Source organism: Aquarana catesbeiana, linkage group LG12 (genome assembly GCF_042186555.1).
Source record: "Aquarana catesbeiana isolate 2022-GZ linkage group LG12, ASM4218655v1, whole genome shotgun sequence".
Classification (NCBI taxonomy): Eukaryota; Metazoa; Chordata; class Amphibia; order Anura; family Ranidae; genus Aquarana; species Aquarana catesbeiana.
This window is the reverse complement of record NC_133335.1, coordinates 165,741,025-165,758,179: the sequence shown is the minus strand read 5'-3', so window position 1 is coordinate 165,758,179 and position 17,155 is coordinate 165,741,025. Positions and strand designations below refer to the sequence as shown.

At 44.3% G+C, this 17,155-nt stretch overlaps 1 protein-coding gene across 1 annotated transcript in view; it reads right to left on the bottom strand.

The window, feature by feature from the left end:
• Positions 1-674: 674 nt before the first annotated feature.
• MRPL58 (mitochondrial ribosomal protein L58) overlaps positions 675-17,155 on the bottom strand; it is a 30,987-nt gene continuing 14,506 nt past the window's right edge. The window contains exons 4-6 of the mRNA XM_073606171.1: positions 12,379-12,461; positions 6,904-7,073; positions 675-957 (exon numbers count right to left, since the gene is read on the bottom strand). Coding sequence (XP_073462272.1) covers positions 873-957; positions 6,904-7,073; positions 12,379-12,461 — 338 coding nt within the window. The 3' untranslated portion in view covers positions 675-872. The remainder of the gene's footprint in view (positions 958-6,903; positions 7,074-12,378; positions 12,462-17,155) is intronic.

Genomic DNA, 17,155 nt, shown 5'->3' with positions numbered 1-17,155 from the left:
TTCACAGGAGGACCGTTCCTGGCTGCTTTAACAGCGCTGGATGGCTGGGTTTGCTGTCCAGTTCTGGGGGACGAGGCATAGGACTCCTTCCCTGCAAGCTGTTGGAGCGGGGATCTGCCATGTTGGGCCGCTCCGTCGGCGGGAAGGCTCTCCGGTTTTGTTTTGGACATTCCTGCTTTGTTATTATGGCGACCGGGTGCCTTAGTAGGGGTGGTTTCCAGTCTATTTCGGCGGTGTATTAGTCTCACAGCAGGATTCATTGGGTCAGGATTCAGGAGCTAGTGTGAGGCACGTCTTCTCACATGAACATTCAAGCCATGCCCCCCACAGCTGTTCCTTTCCACCTGGAAGTTTTGGGTGTTTCTGCAAATATAGTAAAATAAAAATACAGAGAGAGCGGGAGACCATCATAATGGATGTGCAGGTCCAGTAACTCATCCACAGATAATCTAATCAATAAGGTTCTTGGGATTTAAACATTGTCAGCTGATTTAACTCTACCATCATCTGAAACATTTGTGTGGTACATGAATAGGAACAGAAAAATTCAGAAGAAAACAAAACTCTCATTTTGTTGTCCTGTTTTGGCAAGAGTGACTGATAACAACTGTATGGAAGTGACAGTACTATAGCTCAGACATAAAGTGCATATTTAATGACCAATGAACACTGGGAAATCTGTACAGAAGTTTATTAAATATTTTGCAATATGTATAAAATGCTGCAATCTCACACAATTTATTGAGCACATATTACATTTTCCTCTCCAGAAATCTTTACTCATAACTCAGTGGCAGGCCTCTCTTCATAACCTAAGACGTCATCTCAAGCCTTTTCACTGCAATACAAAGTCCACTACTGAATGCTTGGCATCACTCCATGCTTACACTCCTACTCTGTTTTATAGAAGAATTAATCTTCTTTTGTCGTAGCCTTTCACGGTTCATATTTTCCAGTCTGTAAACAGAAATAATATCAGAGATTAGTTCCCAGGTCTTGTTTCCACTTTCAAAATATAAAAAACAAAGTTAGACTTCCTTTACACAGGGTATACTTAAGTGTCCACCTGTGCAAAGACTGTATTTGCCTGCCCAGGGTGCACAGGTAATTAACAGAAATGGGGTTAATGGCGCTACCCGTGTCCCGAAGAGTGATCTGTCAAGTTAATTTTTATATGATATACGTGAAATAGATGGTGTAATTCTAAACCTACACCCTACGTGTGGTGGTGAAAGGATGTGGGGATCCACCTATTGAGGAAAAACCTCTATCTTGAGCCTGAAGAGGATGAGTCCGCAGTTGTGATCCTATAACACCACTATAAACATACAAAATCAGAGTTAAAAACCAGTGATATTTAGTGAATACACCCTCGTATTAATCCAAAAAAATGCAAAAGTATTGTAACGCTAAAGACGTCTATGACGAAGCGCGTATGGCACCGCCACGCTTACTACGTCACTTCCGGGTACCAGTGCTATTCGGTGGAACGCAGTTGGAGCCCATGCTGCGAACCCACAGCTTGGTCTACCCTTGCTACTTAGAGCTGTTTCTGTGCAAGCTGACCTTGTGCTGCACGGACTTTGGTTTTATTTATTTTTTGGTTTTATGTTTGAATTTAACGATTTTTAATAAACTGACTTTTTGGATACTACACTATGGGAGCCAATTTCTTCTTTTTATGAGAAACCTAGTTGCACTTATCTGCCATTGCCTGGAAATTCAAGGGACGCCTGAGAGACTGCAGATGCTGGAACCTGGGAACACCGGCCTAGATTTCGGATCTATATGCGTACTACCCCTGCAGGGGTTATAGGAGCTGGTGAGTGGGGACCCATGAGGGGGAGCACGCAAGTCACCTGTCAAGAGTTGTGAACACTAAAGTCACCTGCAATTATTTCTTTTAAGCATGAACAATTAGTCACATATGGAACAGTTGTACACATACGTTTTTTGCAATTGATGCAAATTTTTACTTATAGTACAACTGGTGCGATTTTTTGCTTTTGATGTATGTGTGTGTGTGTATGTGTGTGTGTGTGTATGTGTGTGTGTATATATATATATATATATATATATATATATATATTTATTTATTTATTTTTAATCACTTTTTTTTGGTCTTTTTAATTTTTTTTTCCCTATTACACTTATTTAGAGCACAGTATGGTTTATACAACTTAGTGGTGGTTGGGCATTTTACAACATTATAGTCACTGGATATATATAGTCTCTGGACTTATGTTACAATACTTTTGCATTTTTTTGGATTAATAAGAGGGTGTATTCACTAAATAACACTGGTTAATTCGTTTTTAACTCTAATTTTGTATGTTTATATTGGTGTTATAGGATCATTACTGCGGACTCATCCTCTTCAGGCTCAAGATAGAGGTCTGTCCTCAATAGGTGGATCCCCACATCCTTTCACCACCACACGTAGGGTGTTTGTTTATAATTACACCATCTATTTCACGTATGTCATATAAAAAGTGACTTGACAGATCACTCTTCGGGACACAGGTAGTGCCATTAACCCCATTTCTGTTAATTTCCTTATTCATAAGAGCTTTCTTTTGGGAGCTTTGCAACCTTTACATTTATTCTAAGCGTGGTACCCGTTATTTTTATTTATTAATTCAGGATGCACAGGTGTTCCATGCATCTACATGCAAGCAGTCCTTTTCAGGTCTACTGGAAGCAGCGGCCACATGGACACAGCCGCTGCTTCCCAGTGTGACATTCGTGTGGGTGCGTGTCCCTAAATGCAGACCGTGTGAGCTTGGGGACCATCCATCTACACAGACATCAAATTATGAGACATGACCAGGACTGCCTGCATGTAGGGGCATGGAACACCTCTAAATCCTACGGCTACTTAAATGTCTGAGAACGAGGCCTAAGAGAAAAGCTTTAAGTGCATTTATAGCCAACATTTTGTTTTTATTGAGTGCAAAAGCGCCCCTCTCTATAAATCACTAAAAAAAATCCACTTAGAGCTGGCTTAGCCCAAAAGAATGGCAATAGTAATAAAGGCACTGAGCTGCAATAATTTTACATAAATTATTCACTACAATTTATGTACAGCAATATTCTTACCCAAATAATATTCAAATAAATGAAAATCAAGAAAAAACAGGCAAAGAAAAAAAAAAAAAAAAAATCACACAGCCATAGTCCACAGTGAAATGTGTCAAGGCATGCACGTTTTATTTACATCTGGTGGCTCTGCTCAATCCTAGTGACACACATAATATATCTATGCGAGACTCCAATGTCTGAGGGTTGGAAAATCCCCAAACACAAGGAAAACCAACACCTGCTGTTTTCAACACCATACAGGTTTTAAATGCTGGGCATATTCATGATAGACTCTGTATCTATTGCTTGCAGATGTTTTTTTTAATATTCAATGGATTGCATATATACTTTGCATGAGAAGAGATCATATTCCTTTGAGTTTTGAAAGTGGACTATGGTGTTCTAACCTTCATATTTTTATTAACAAAACAGTTCTCTGACATTGACACTTGCTGCAAAGAGATTACTCTTTACATGGCAGGAAATTGAATTCTTTTGAGTTTTGGAAGTGGATTATGGTGTTCAGTTCTCTATATTTGTACTAACAAAACTTTCTGACATTGAAGCTTGTAGCAATCGTTCAATGTCTTTTAAATGTTAGCAAGGACTTAAAGTGGTAGTAAATCCACTGACTTTTTTTTTTCCCCCTACACCTGTAAGGGAAAAGGAATAATGAGCTAGTATGCACCGCATACTAGCTCATTATGAGATACTTACCTTAGAACGAGGCGCCGGCATCTCACCCTGTCCACGCCGAGGGAGCTGACATTTCCCCTCGGCGTGCCTTCCGGGTATCGCGGCTCCGGCACTGTGGCTGCCGGGCTTTCAGCCGAGAATCCCCTGTGCGCATGCGCCGATGCAGTCAGCGCCTCATTGCGAGGGGAATATCTCCTAAACCGTACAGGTTTAGGAGATATTTTTTTTACCTACAGGTAAGCCTTAGTATAGGCTTACCTGTAGGTAAAAGTTTAAAAAAAAGGTATACAACCGCTTTAATGTTTGAAATAATGGTGGTAACACTAATCCACTATTGGACCCTTTGAGAATTTTAGTGATAACAGTGGAAACATAACAGTTCGTTTGAACTTTCAGGAATGTTGATCCTTGTGGATGCTGATGAACATTGTGGTGCTGGTCACAAGTGGCATTTTGTATAAAATCAGAAAACTCTACTTAACCACTTGACCGCCGGAAAATTTACCCCCCTTCATGACCATGCCATTTTTTGCGATATGGCACTGCATTACTTTAACTGACAATTAGAGTGATAGTTCGACATTTTACCCAAACAAAATTTTTGGGGCGATCAAAGGGTTAACTGTGTGATTTGCCTGTGCTTACTCACTGTGGGGGAGGTGATTTGACTAGGGGAAGGCAAAGATCTGTGTGCCTGCTTTGCAGGCACACAGGATCAATACCTTCCATTCTGACAGACCAGCAATCTGCCTTGTTTACATAGGCAGATTGTTGTTCTACCTGTCTACGGTGTAACTAGCGGGTGCCGGCGGACGTAGATTCCGCGGTACCTGCAGTTGGGCTCCCGCTGTGTGATCACAGGGGGAGCGGGTCGCCGGCAGATCACGTACTAGCACAGCCACAACCCCCCCACCATACATATACTGCGGCATTGCTAGTACGTGATCTGCCACTACTGGGTCTGGGACGCGTGCCACCAGCGACCCACTCACGCTGTGATCACACACATCTGGAGCCCAGCGGAAGATACCGCAAGTAAAGGATAAGTTTACCTTTTAAAAAAAATAAAAAATGAATACACATTTTTTTGCAAGTGTTTTTTAGCAGCCTGGAAAGCATTGCACCAGCAATCGGCAGATCATTGATGGCATGCAGGTCGCCTTCAGACTGTCAGTGTAAGCTGCCTGCCACGAACATCGTATGGGCAGGCAGTTTTACACTGACAGGAAGACTCAATGAACTACCACAACGCCCACAGCGAGCACAGGGAGCTCTTTGAGAACTACATGCCAACAGCTGCAAAGGTTGTTGGTAGCTGCAGTCCATTTTACAGAACACATTTTTTTTTAGAAGATCCCCAGCTTGCTGCCAAAATGGAGGATCGGGTACATTTGTAACATGTTACACCCTGAATAATAATAATAAATGATAGAAGTCAGACAAATTTAAGAATTTAGTCATTTTGGGCACTCAGTTTATGATCGAAATATATTTCCTGTTGAACTATTGTGTTCATTGACTACACAAAGGCAATATGTTATTTTTTGGAACCTGGAAATGAACAATATATATGTGTACAGATTGTGTCCAACAGGCATTCCGTGTAAATTTCTTTAACAAATATTAGAGGGTATTTCAGTTAAAACAACATTATAGAATTAGCGGACCCTGCTTTTTATGGGGTCTATTGGGTGGTGGTGGTGTTTTGTTTTTGCATTTTTAAATTTTTTTTTTATTTTGCCATCATTGGATAATAAAGTTGTTAAAACTGAAAAGTTGTGAAAAATATATGTGAAAATGTGTTTTATTACCATCCCCGAGAAAGACACAAGTCCAACCTATGTGTGTGATTATATGTCAGTATTACATTGTATATCCCTGTATGTTGCAGTCGTTCAGGTGCTTATCTAATAAAAAAAGTCACAGAGGGACATAGATAGATAGATAGATAGATAGATAGATAGATAGATAGATAGATAGATAGATAGATAGATAGATAGATAGATAGATAGATAGATAGATAGATAGTCTCTATATCTGTGTCTTTAGGACAAAAATGGCACACAGCAAAAAAAAAAAAAAAAAAAATCCTAACTAATGTTTGATCATTTCATATTCTAAAAAAAAAGTTTTGGGGTTAGATGCACTTGAACAACAGCTTATGAACTGCTTATCCATGAGGTAGTACTTTTCTTTACATAAGTTCGTTATAGGTAAACAAAAAAAAACAAAAAAAAAATAATCTTGCTACAATTGTTTAATGTAGTTCCCTCAAGGATTTAAAAAGTGTAAATCCTACAGTTTTCAGTACATTTGGTATCATGTCTTTTTGCAACAGTTTCACAAAAAAAGGATTTAAAATCATGTAATTTACCATATAAAGCTTTGGAAGTGGAATTTTACGGCAGCTATATAACCTCCTCTCGCCGCACGTCTGCTCTTCCATCTCTAAAAATCCATCGTGTTCAAAGAACCCTGATGTATATGCAGACATGCTGGGGGTCTCTGCCAGGTCCCAAATACCTGGAAAAGCTCAGTGGTGTATCTCTGCATGTACAGAAACTCACTGTGCGCATGCACCCTTGGTAAAACTGCCTCCTGGGAATGTGTGAATGGGCAATCTCTGGAGGTAGCGGAGGGTGCCTAAAAAATCCTCGCCTAGGCGAGGAAGTGCTGCCTTGCAACACAAAAACTGTACTATACCAATAACAACAAAATATTTTCCAGTTCTGTAAGAGGAAAGGGGTGGGAACCAAAAGAGAAAAAAATGAATGTAATGGGCAAAGGTTCACTTTAATTGTCTGTTATCAATAAAATCAAACATTTTTGACAATTATTATGTGGTATTAATGACAGCGTAAAATAGTTGAATTATCTTTAAAATCCCACTAACAAATAATTAAGTTCTTTATGTAATACTTTGGGGATGTGATACGATCTCCTCATTGATCAGTCCAGACTCGTAGTATCTTGTTTATTATTATAGTAACTTTCTGTGTCTGCAGTGAATAGGATCCTAACAATGGGTAACGCAGAGTTCATAAAAAAAAAAAAAAAATGAAACCACATGATAAACTCTTTTAAAGTTTACACACTGACACACTGCAATTCATCTCATGCTTTTACCTGGTTTTTCGAAGCTCGATATCTTCTTTTGTCTCTACTTTCGGCGTTTGGCTGGCTTGTGAAATCATAGTGCGAATTTTATCCAGACAGTCTGCCAAGTTACGCATCTGGTAACGACTAATTTCTGAAACTACGATTAGTTCTCCATTTCGGTTGATTCTGTTTTTGTTCTACAGTCAAAAGCATAAAACAGGAATCAATTTTTCAAACATTTTTCTTTTTAATGCTGGATGATGTAGTGAAGGATTAGAACCTCTATCAAGTTTTTAACTCTTCCTGTTGCTGGGACAGAACTTTCTTTATCCCCTGAAGACGTCTGTTGCAGCAGACAAAACATGCGTAGGATGAGGCCAGTGGGATATGATGCTGTTAATCCCTGGTGTGAATATATCTACTTTTAATAAATCATGTGGTTTTAGCATACTACTCTATGGGCTTTTTCTTTCTCCTACCCATTATTACTATGACGTGCTGGCTTTGGATAACCAGTGAAGGACTGTGGAGGCGGTGGAGTCAGTGGTAACCTGAGTGGTCGCCTCCCAATTGGATGATTTCTGCACTGTTGATCTCTTATCATTTGGAGATCATTACTGTTTGGTAAGGAAACTGACACACTTGTCTGTGTGGTGGTTTGGGATTCTTACACGTGGACTTTCATCATTTTCAAGATTTCACAATTGGACTTATATATATATTTCTCTTTGAAGTTTACTTCTTTGTTATGCATAAGTGACTTATATGTTATGGGCCTGTTATTTTATCATTTACTTGATGCACATTGTTTATTATGGTTTCATATGAGTTAACCCCATTTTTTCACACCCACCCTCGGGCACGAGAGACAGAACGGGGATTTGTGTGTGTAAACAGGAGGAGAGACAGATCGTCTGCTCCTACCAAGTAGGAAAAGCGATATGTCTCCTCCCCCAGTTACATCCCCCACAGTTAGTAACACACACGAGGGAACACATTTAACCCCTAGTGTTAACCCCTTCCCTACCAGTGACATTTACACAGTAATCAGTGCATTTTTATAGCACTGATCATTGTATAAATGTCAGTGGTCCCAAAAATGTGTCAAAAGTGTCCGATCTATCCGCCTCAATACTGCTAAAAATCACAGATCACCACCATTACTAGTTAAAAAAAAAAAGCCATAAAAATGCCATAACTCTTCCCCATAGTTTGTAGACTCTATAACTTTTGCACAAACCAATCAATATACGTTTATTGCATTTTTTTTACCAAAAATATATAGAGGAATACATATCGGCCTAAACTGACGAAGAAATTTGTTTTTATAAAAAAATTTTGAGGAAATTTATTATAGCAAAAAGTAAAACATTTTTTTTTTTTTTTTTTTTTCAAAATTGTCTATTTTTTTTTGTTTATAGCGAAAAAATAAAAACCCCAGAGGTGATCAAATACCACCAAAAGAAAGCTCTATTTGTGGGAAAAAAAGGACGTCAATTTTGTTTGGGTACAGGATCGCACAGAAGCGCAATTGTCAAGTTAAAGCGACAGTGCCGTATCGCAAAAAATGGCCTGGTCAGGAAGGGGAGAAATCCTACCGGGGCTGAAGTGGTTAAAATGAGTAAAATTCCATTCTGAAATGAATGGACTATACTGAACGAAAGCCATATATCCTGTTAGAAATGTGTTTGTTTGAGGAAAAAAAAATGTCATCCTTCAAATTTTCTGAACAGTGTGGTTGAAAACTAATGCTGGTTTGACCCTACTAACAATTAGAAAATTTAACCACTTCCCGCCCGGCCTATAGCAGATTGACGGCCGGGCAGTGGTTCCGTTATCCTGACTGGGCGTCATATGACGTCCAGCAGGATAATATGCCGCCACGCGCCCGCGGGGGCACGCATCGCGACGATCGGTGGAGTGGTGTGTCAGTCTGACACACCGCTACACCGATCTTGGAAAAGAGCCTCCGGCGGAGGCTCTTTACCACGTGGTCAGCCATGTCCAATCATCATGGCTGATCACGATGTCAATAGGAAGAGCCGTTGATCGGCTTGTCCTCACTCGCGTCTGACAGACGCGAGTAGAGGAGAGCCGATCGGCGGCTCTCCTGACAAGGGGGTTCTGCGCTGATTGTTTATCAGTGCAGCCCCCCTCAGATGACCACACTGGACCACCAGGGACGCCACTAGGACCACCAGGGAAGGGGGCAACATGTGGATGGCCAGGTACGTACCCCATGGCCATCCACATGTGCCCAATCTGTGCCCACAAATGGGCACTGATTGGCACCATTATATTTCAGTTCTGCCCAGCAATGCCACCAATCAGTGTAATCAGTGCCACCAATCAGTGTCATCAGTGCCACCAATCAGTGTCCATCGGTGCCACCTGTCAGTGCCCAGCGGTGCCACCTGTCAGTGCCCATCAGTGCCCACCTATCAGTGCCCATCCGTGCCACCTATCAGTGCCATCCAAAGTACCCATCAGTGCCACCCATAAGTACCAATCAATCCCACCTACGAGTGCCCATCAGTGCCGCCTATGAGTGCCCATCAGTGCCATCTATGAGTGCCCAGCGCCGCATACCAGTGCCACCTATCAGTGCCCATCAGTGCCACCTCATTGGTCCCACCTCATCGGTGCCCGTCAGTGCAGCCATATCAGTGCCCGTCAGTGCAGCCATATCAGTGCCCGTCAGTGCAGCCATATCAGTGCCCGTCAGTGCAGCCATATCAGTGCCCGTCAGTGCAGCCATATCAGTGCCCGTCAGTGCAGCCATATCAGTGCCCGTCATTGAAGAAGAAAACGTACTTATTTACAAAAAATTTTAACAGAAACAAAAAAAAAAACTTGTTTTTTTTCAAAATTTTCGGTCTTCAGAGGTGATCAAATACCACCAAAAGAAAGCTCTATTTGTGGGAACAAAATGATAAAAAATTTGTTTGGGTACAGTGTAGCATGACCGCGCAATTGTCATTCAAATTGCGACAGCGCTGAAAGCTGAAAATTGGCCTGGGCGGGAAGGTGTCTAAGTGCCTGGTATTGAAGTGGTTAAAAAACATTGTTAAACAAAAAATTCTAATTCATTTTTACTAGTGTATTGCCAGCCTAATCCTGCTGTTCAGAGCAACACAGATGAATGATATCAAGAAAGAGTACATCTCTGACTTTCAAGAAAAGTACTGTTGTTGTTTGCCTTTAAAAATGGAATGATTAAACCAAAAAACCCTTTTTGCCAGCAGTATGTGGATTAAAAGGAGAAGTTCACTTTTCCTAGGAAAAAATAATAAATGCTCATATTTAAGCATGTGGAAATCAGGTGGTTGATCAGTGGATCAATACTTTACAGTGTAAAATCGCCGCTCTGAATCGAAGCAATATCAGGCTGATAGCTTACAAAAAAAACGCCATCTCTGACTGGCAATGGTGTGCGTAGCATGGTATGCGCCTGCTATTGCTTAGGTTTTCACACTGTAGAGCATTTAAGTGTAACTGTGACATAATATTGTCAAATCTTTTTTGGATATAATAAAAGGCTCAAGATCGGTAACGCTGAACTGGCGATGGGGATCCTAGACGGTGGATCCTGCCATGTATTGGTGGAATTCATCAAAGAAGCAAAAGAGGTTCCAATGAAACCATCTGGACTTATGTTCCTCTGACCCATCCCCCCATGCAGTGTGTGAGGTGCGCAACGACTTATATAGGTATGGGGCGTGGTCATCGGGTGATGTCATTCGGTGTCTCCGCCTATTATGATGTCACCGTCCCATCATGCCCCTGGTGGTGATGTCATAATGGGGGGAGTCACCGGATGACATCACCCGGTGACCATGCCCCATACCTATATAAGTCGTTGCGCACCTCACACACAGCATTACAGCGGGAGAGAGTGTCGTGTCAACATCGGAAGAAGACCGGAGGGAAGAAGACGACGGAGAAGACTGGGCCACCGCTAGCAAAAGAGCAGAAGATAGCGGAGGAGCCCGGCAGAAGAACCGGAGAGCGGCAGAAGAATCGGAGAGCGGGAGAAGAACCGGAGAGCGGGAGAAGAACCGGAGAGCGGGAGAAGAGGCCGGAGAGCACGGAGAAGGAAGAGACCCCCGAAGTTGGAAGAAGACCCCTGGAGCTGCCTAATAAATTACTTTAAAAACCTGTCTAGTGTGTTTTTTTTATTGACACTTTTTTTCCTAGGTGAATGGGTACCCCATACTCAATCACATAGGGTGGGGGGCCGGGATCTGGGGGCCCCCTTATTAAAGGGGGCTCCCAGATTCCGATAAGCCCCCCGCCCACAGACCCCGACAACCAACGGCCAGGGTTGTCAGGAAGAGGCCCTTGTCCTCATCAACATGGGGACAAGGTGCTTTGGGGTGGGGGGGCGGCAGGGCGCCCCCCCTGGCCCAAAGAATCCATCCTCTCATGTTGAGGGCATGCGGCCAGGTACGGTTCAAGGGGGGGGGGGGGGGGCGCTCGCTCGTCCCCACCCCTTTTCCTGACCGGCCGGGCTGCGTGCTCGGATAAAGGTCTGGTATGGATTTGGGGGGGGGGCCCACGCCGTTTTTTCGGCGTCGGGGGTTCACCGTAAAATCCATACCAGACCCAAGGCCTGGTATGCTCTTGGAGGAGGAACCCATGCCGTTTTTTTTATTTAAAATTTGCCGCGGAGTTTCCCCTCAAGATCATCTGAGCACAAGTCGCATGCCTAAGTTAGACCATGCAAGACGGCGATCTGACTTCAATGATAGTCAATGGGCTGAAGTAGGATCAAAGTCGGACCAAAGTAGTACAGGGAGCATTTTCAAAGTCGGACCGACTTGTGTCGGACCAGTTAGGACGGCTCCCATAGGGAAACATTGATTTTCACACGTCCTGCGACATGAGCTCCCAATGTCGGAGCGTTTGTCGCACCAGTGTGAACCCGGCCTCAAGGATCTTCAGTGGAAACAGGATGCACCTGAGCTCAATTGTGAGTGTAATGGCAAAGGCTGTGAATACTTATGTACATAGGATTTTTTCGTTTTTTATTTTGAATAAATTTGCAAAGATTTCAAACAAACGTCTTTCACGTCATTATGGTGTATTGTTTGTAGAATTTTGAGGAAAATAATGAATTAATCCATTTTGGAATAAGGCTGTAATATAACAAAATGTGGAAAAAGTGAAGCGCTGTTAATACTTTGTGAATGCACTATATATGCTATTACAACCATAAAGGTAATTGCATCTGCACACTTATGTTTGACTGAGTTCACGGAAGAGATTTGCTCACATATGGACGTTCACAATTATTTGATTATTAATTTTTATAGTCTGTTATTATTTTGGCACTGCTGTTTTGTCGATTTAGTTTTACAATTGCACAGTAGTTGCTGTGTATATATATATTTTTTGATCTAGCGCAGATATATTTTGGTTTTTGTTTTATTATACATACTTGCCCTAGGCTATTTCACACCACAATTTATTGCAAATAAGTGATAAAAAAAGTGTAATCACCAGCACTGAGATTTTCTGCCTAACATCTTCAGGAATCCATTCAGCGGAGGATAACTGGAAACGCACTTCAGCCTTTGTGTTAACTGTAACAGGGGAGAAGAATAGCAGTTGGCTTAATATATGTTATATAACTTTACCACACGAAAAGCTGAAACAAATATATGAAGGCAGGGTATATTACACAACAGTATGTTATATCATTGTACCATACTAAAAGCTGATACAAATACATAACGGCAGGATAAATTAAACAACAGTTGATCTAATGTAGGAGGAAGTGTCACCCACTTCAAGTGGCTAGTTTCTGTGGCAATATATTCACAGGAAATTATTAGGGATGCACCAAAATTTCGGCCACCGAAACATATCGGCTGAAAAGGGCCCTTTCGGCAATAAGCCGAAAGAGAATTTTTGCCAATACTGGCGCCGAAAAAAGGTGTGACGCACATGTTTCATCCCACCGCCCCTCAGAGTCTCCAATCCCTCCTCCTCCTCCTCTCACTCCTGTCCTACACAGCCTCCCCAGTGCCTGGTAATGAATGTCATGCTCACACGCTGTGTGTCAGAGATCTGAATCGCCGTGCAGCCGATGTCCCGCCTCCTAGACCACCTCTTGTGATAGACGGCACTCTGATCCAATTCTAGGAATCATTGTGCCGTGTGTCATAGGAGGCGGGACATCGGCTGCACGGCGATTCAGATCCAGCTCTGACACACAGCGTAGTGTACTTCAAGACTGATGTTGTCTGGTCCTTGGGGTTTCTTTAGCCAGATCCATTGGTCTTGTGTTCTAGGACTTGGGAAGCAGCTTCTTGGCGGAAATACCCAACAGGGTGTCCGGAATTGGTTAGTAGCGGTGGGATGCTTTCTTGTGCCTGGAACATCCAAACCATCAACGGGACCTTTTTCGGATGAATCTTTGCTACTCCAGCCTTAAGTGAAGCACACTCAAGGATCTGCTGGAATCAAGGGGACAGAACGCCAGCAACAAGTCAAAGGCAACTCTAATTGTCAAGTTGATTGAGAGTGACCAGGCCAGCGACCAAAGCAGAGGGCCAGCTATGGAGGGGTCCAGGATGGCCGAGCTCCAGCAAGAGATCCAGTGGCGGCTGTCGCTATGCAGCACCACTCCTCCCCAAGAAGCGATCTCCCAGATAATTGACACGACACGTCTGAAAATGCTTGAGGTTCAGAAGGAGATCGGGGGTACTGCAGCTGCAGAACGGGATAGAAACTTTCCTACGCAGCTTTTCGACACTTCCAGGATGGGGTGGAGGAAATCAACCGATACTTTCATGTCTTCGAGACCCAGTGCGATCTCCAGGAAATTGACGAAGCTGACTGGGTCACCATCCTCATCAGCAAGCTGTCTGGTCGAGCACTGGATGCTTTTGAAGCCATACCTGGGGAAGACAAAAAAAAAAAAAAAAAAAAGACTACAAGCGTGTCAAGGAGCGACTGCTGGCAAGATACGCAATCACCCCCGAAGCTCATAGGTCCAAATTTCGCAGCCTACAATGGAAAGAGGGCCAGCTCTATACGGAATGGGCTCATCAGATGTCCCGATCGGTAGATGCATGGTTCTCCGGCTGTCAGGCAACTACCTTAGCAGATGCTGCCCAACTGATCCTATTGGAACAGTTTTACAACCAATCCCCTAGTGAAGTTCGCCAGTGGGTCCAAGTCCAAAAGCCCTTGACGGTAGACAAAGCAGCGGACCAGTATATGGATACCCGGAGATCCCACCAACCGGAGCCTCACGGCATCTCCAGACCACCGCCAGCACCTGCCCATATCCAGCCGTCCACCCAGCAGTCAGTCGCCCTCCCTGCAATGGCCTGACTGGCTATACCCATCAAGAAGACCGGGCCTCGCTGTTATGGGTGTAATCAAATGGGACACCAACAAGCTAACTGTCCTCAAAATATCAACGTTACTTCATGGAACCGCGCTGCCCCTGGCCCAGCCTGAGCTGCTCATTACCTGGAAGCCGCCCCACCATCTAAATCAACTGGCTGGGGTGAGAAGGAATTAGGGCTACTCCATGAGGTAACCCGATACAAGCTGCTGCCGCTGAAAATCGCAGGCATCACCGACAGGCCATATGGGTGAATGGACTCAGGGACAGCGGAGCTACTATTACTTTGGTGCAACCCAGGATGGTTACAATGACTGGGAAAACTGGGAGGTCCATAGCTGTGTGAGTGGCTGGAGGCAAAGTTTTACGCATCCCTACTGCCCAAGTGCATATGGATTGGGGCTCGGGATATAGAGACGTGGGAGTTGGAGTTATGAGAGATATATCCGCAGATGTTCTACTTGGAAATGATTTGGGACATCTTTCTTCATCTTTCCATGTGGATTTATCCCCAGAAGCCTTCCCTGTGACCACCCGACAGCAAGCAAGGCGAGCGGAGGAGGCACTCGATGATGGGACCCAGGCGAGGCCTAACTTCCCTAACCCCGACCAGACTGTACCACCCTTTACCTGGGCTACACCGACTGACTTTACCCGGGAACTACTATCTGACTCGACGTTAGCTAGTTACCGGGAGAGGGCAGGGATGGACCCCGGGGGATTAGAAAGGGAACGGATAGCGTGGGATTGGGAATTACTTTATCGGGTAACCGAAGGGAAGGGATCTCATCCAGTGTCCAAGCGACAGCTGGTCATGCCGCAGAAATATCGGCGTGACCTGCTTAGCATCAGACATGACAGTCCTCTAACTGGTCACTTCAGGGGAACCAAAAGTGTTCACTGTTTGACTCGGCTATTCTTCTAGCCAGGGATAACTGGGGATATTAGACAGTATTGCCATACCTGTGATACTTGTCAGCGTGTGGGAAAGAAGGGAGACCGATCTAAAGCTCCTTTGTACACCCTACAGATCATTGCTGAGCCCTTTAGCCAGATAGCCGTAAACCTGGTAAGACCATTACCCCAACCCAGTCCCTCTGGGAAGAGAAATATCTTGACGGTGGTGGATTATGCAACTCGTTACCCGGAGGCAGTTCCTTTGACAAATATCCATGCAGAGACAGTAGTGGAGGCTCTGCTCCGAATCTTTGCCAGGGTGGGTTTCCCTCAGGACAGTATCTCAGACCAAAGGACTCAGTTTACTGCGGACGTAACCCAGCAGTTGTGGAAGTTCTGTGGAATTAAGCCTATACACAGCTCTCCCTACCATCCCCATACTAATGGAATATGTGAGCGGTTTAATGGTATGCTAAAGCAATTGCTGCAGACATTCGCAACTTCTCACCGGGATTGGGAGAAATTTCTGCCGCACCTCCTGTTCGCTTACAGGGAAGAGCCGCAGGAATCTACAGGGTTCTCCCCCTTTGAATTATTGTATGGGAGACGGGTGAGGGGGGCACTAGATCTACTAAGAGCCCATTGGGAAGAAGGTGTAGAGGCTGAAGAGAACTTTGTGGTAGTGTACGTATTAGCGCTCAGGGACCGGCTGAAGGAACTCACGAACACCATACAGGAGAACCTTTAGACCGCACAGGGGCGGCAGAAGCGGTTGTATGATTGTACCGCCCGGAATCACACCTTGGCTGTAGGGAAGAAAGTTCTTGCCCTCAAGCCTACCAACTCGGACAAATTACAGGCCTCTTGGCAGGGGCCCTAAAAGGTAGTGCAGCAAATATGTGACACTACCTACGTGGTAGCTAAGTGCTCAGATGAAAGAGTCCGGCAGACCTTCCATGTGAACATGCTCAAAGCGTACCAAGAGAGGCCTGAGGAGATAGCTGCCATATGTGCTCCAGCCAGGGAAGATTCCGAGAACCTTTCCCTGGCAGAGCTACCAGTGAGAAATGGGGACAGATCAGGTGTAGAGACAGTGAGGTTAGATAGGCAGCTAGGCTCGGAGCAGCAGTACCAGGCCAGGCCAGGCTGGTCCTTAGGCAGCATCAGGAAATGTTTTCCACCAAGCCTGGATACACTACTATGACAGTGCACCGAGTAGAAACCCCGGGACAGCCACCTATCCAGCAGACGGGTACCTGAGTCAGTGAGAGGGTATGAGGCAGGAGATAAAGGACATGCTCAATTTAGGAGTCATCAAGCCCTCCAACAGCCCCTGGGCATCCCCAGTAGTCTTAATGTCAAAGCGGGATGGTACTACCCGCTTCTGTGTAGATTACCGCCGACTAAACAACTGCACAACGATTGACGCTTACCCCATGCCCCGGGTCAATGAACTGTTAGACCTCATCACCCCGAGGTAATTTCCTAACTACCCTTGACCTATGCAAAGAGTACTGGCAGATTCCTCTGGACCCGGAATCTGTGTCGAAGTCAGCATTCATCACCCCCTTTGGCTTGTACCAGTCTAAGGTCAAGCCATTTGAAATGAAAAATGCTCCGGCAACGTTCCAGGGGATGGTAGATCAACTCCTCGATGGCCTTCAGGATTATGCCTGTGCTGACCTGGATGGCTTTGCAATCTACAGTGATACCTGGGAGGAACATCTACTCCACTTGGGTACTGTGTTAGTCTGCATCAGGACTGCCGGACTAACATTAAAGCCAGAGAGATGTAGCATAGGGATGTCCTAGGTTCAGTACATCGGAGATCGGGTAGGCAGTGGGCAACAGCGTCCTGAACTAGCTAAAGTAGAGGCCATTGCCAACTGGCCCACCCCCCGGACGAAAACCCAGGCATTCCTAGGCACTGCAGGATACTATAGGAGGTTTGTTCCCGACTATAGCACGATAGATAAACCCCTGATTGACTTGACGAGAAAGAATGTTCTCCGTCAGGTCCTG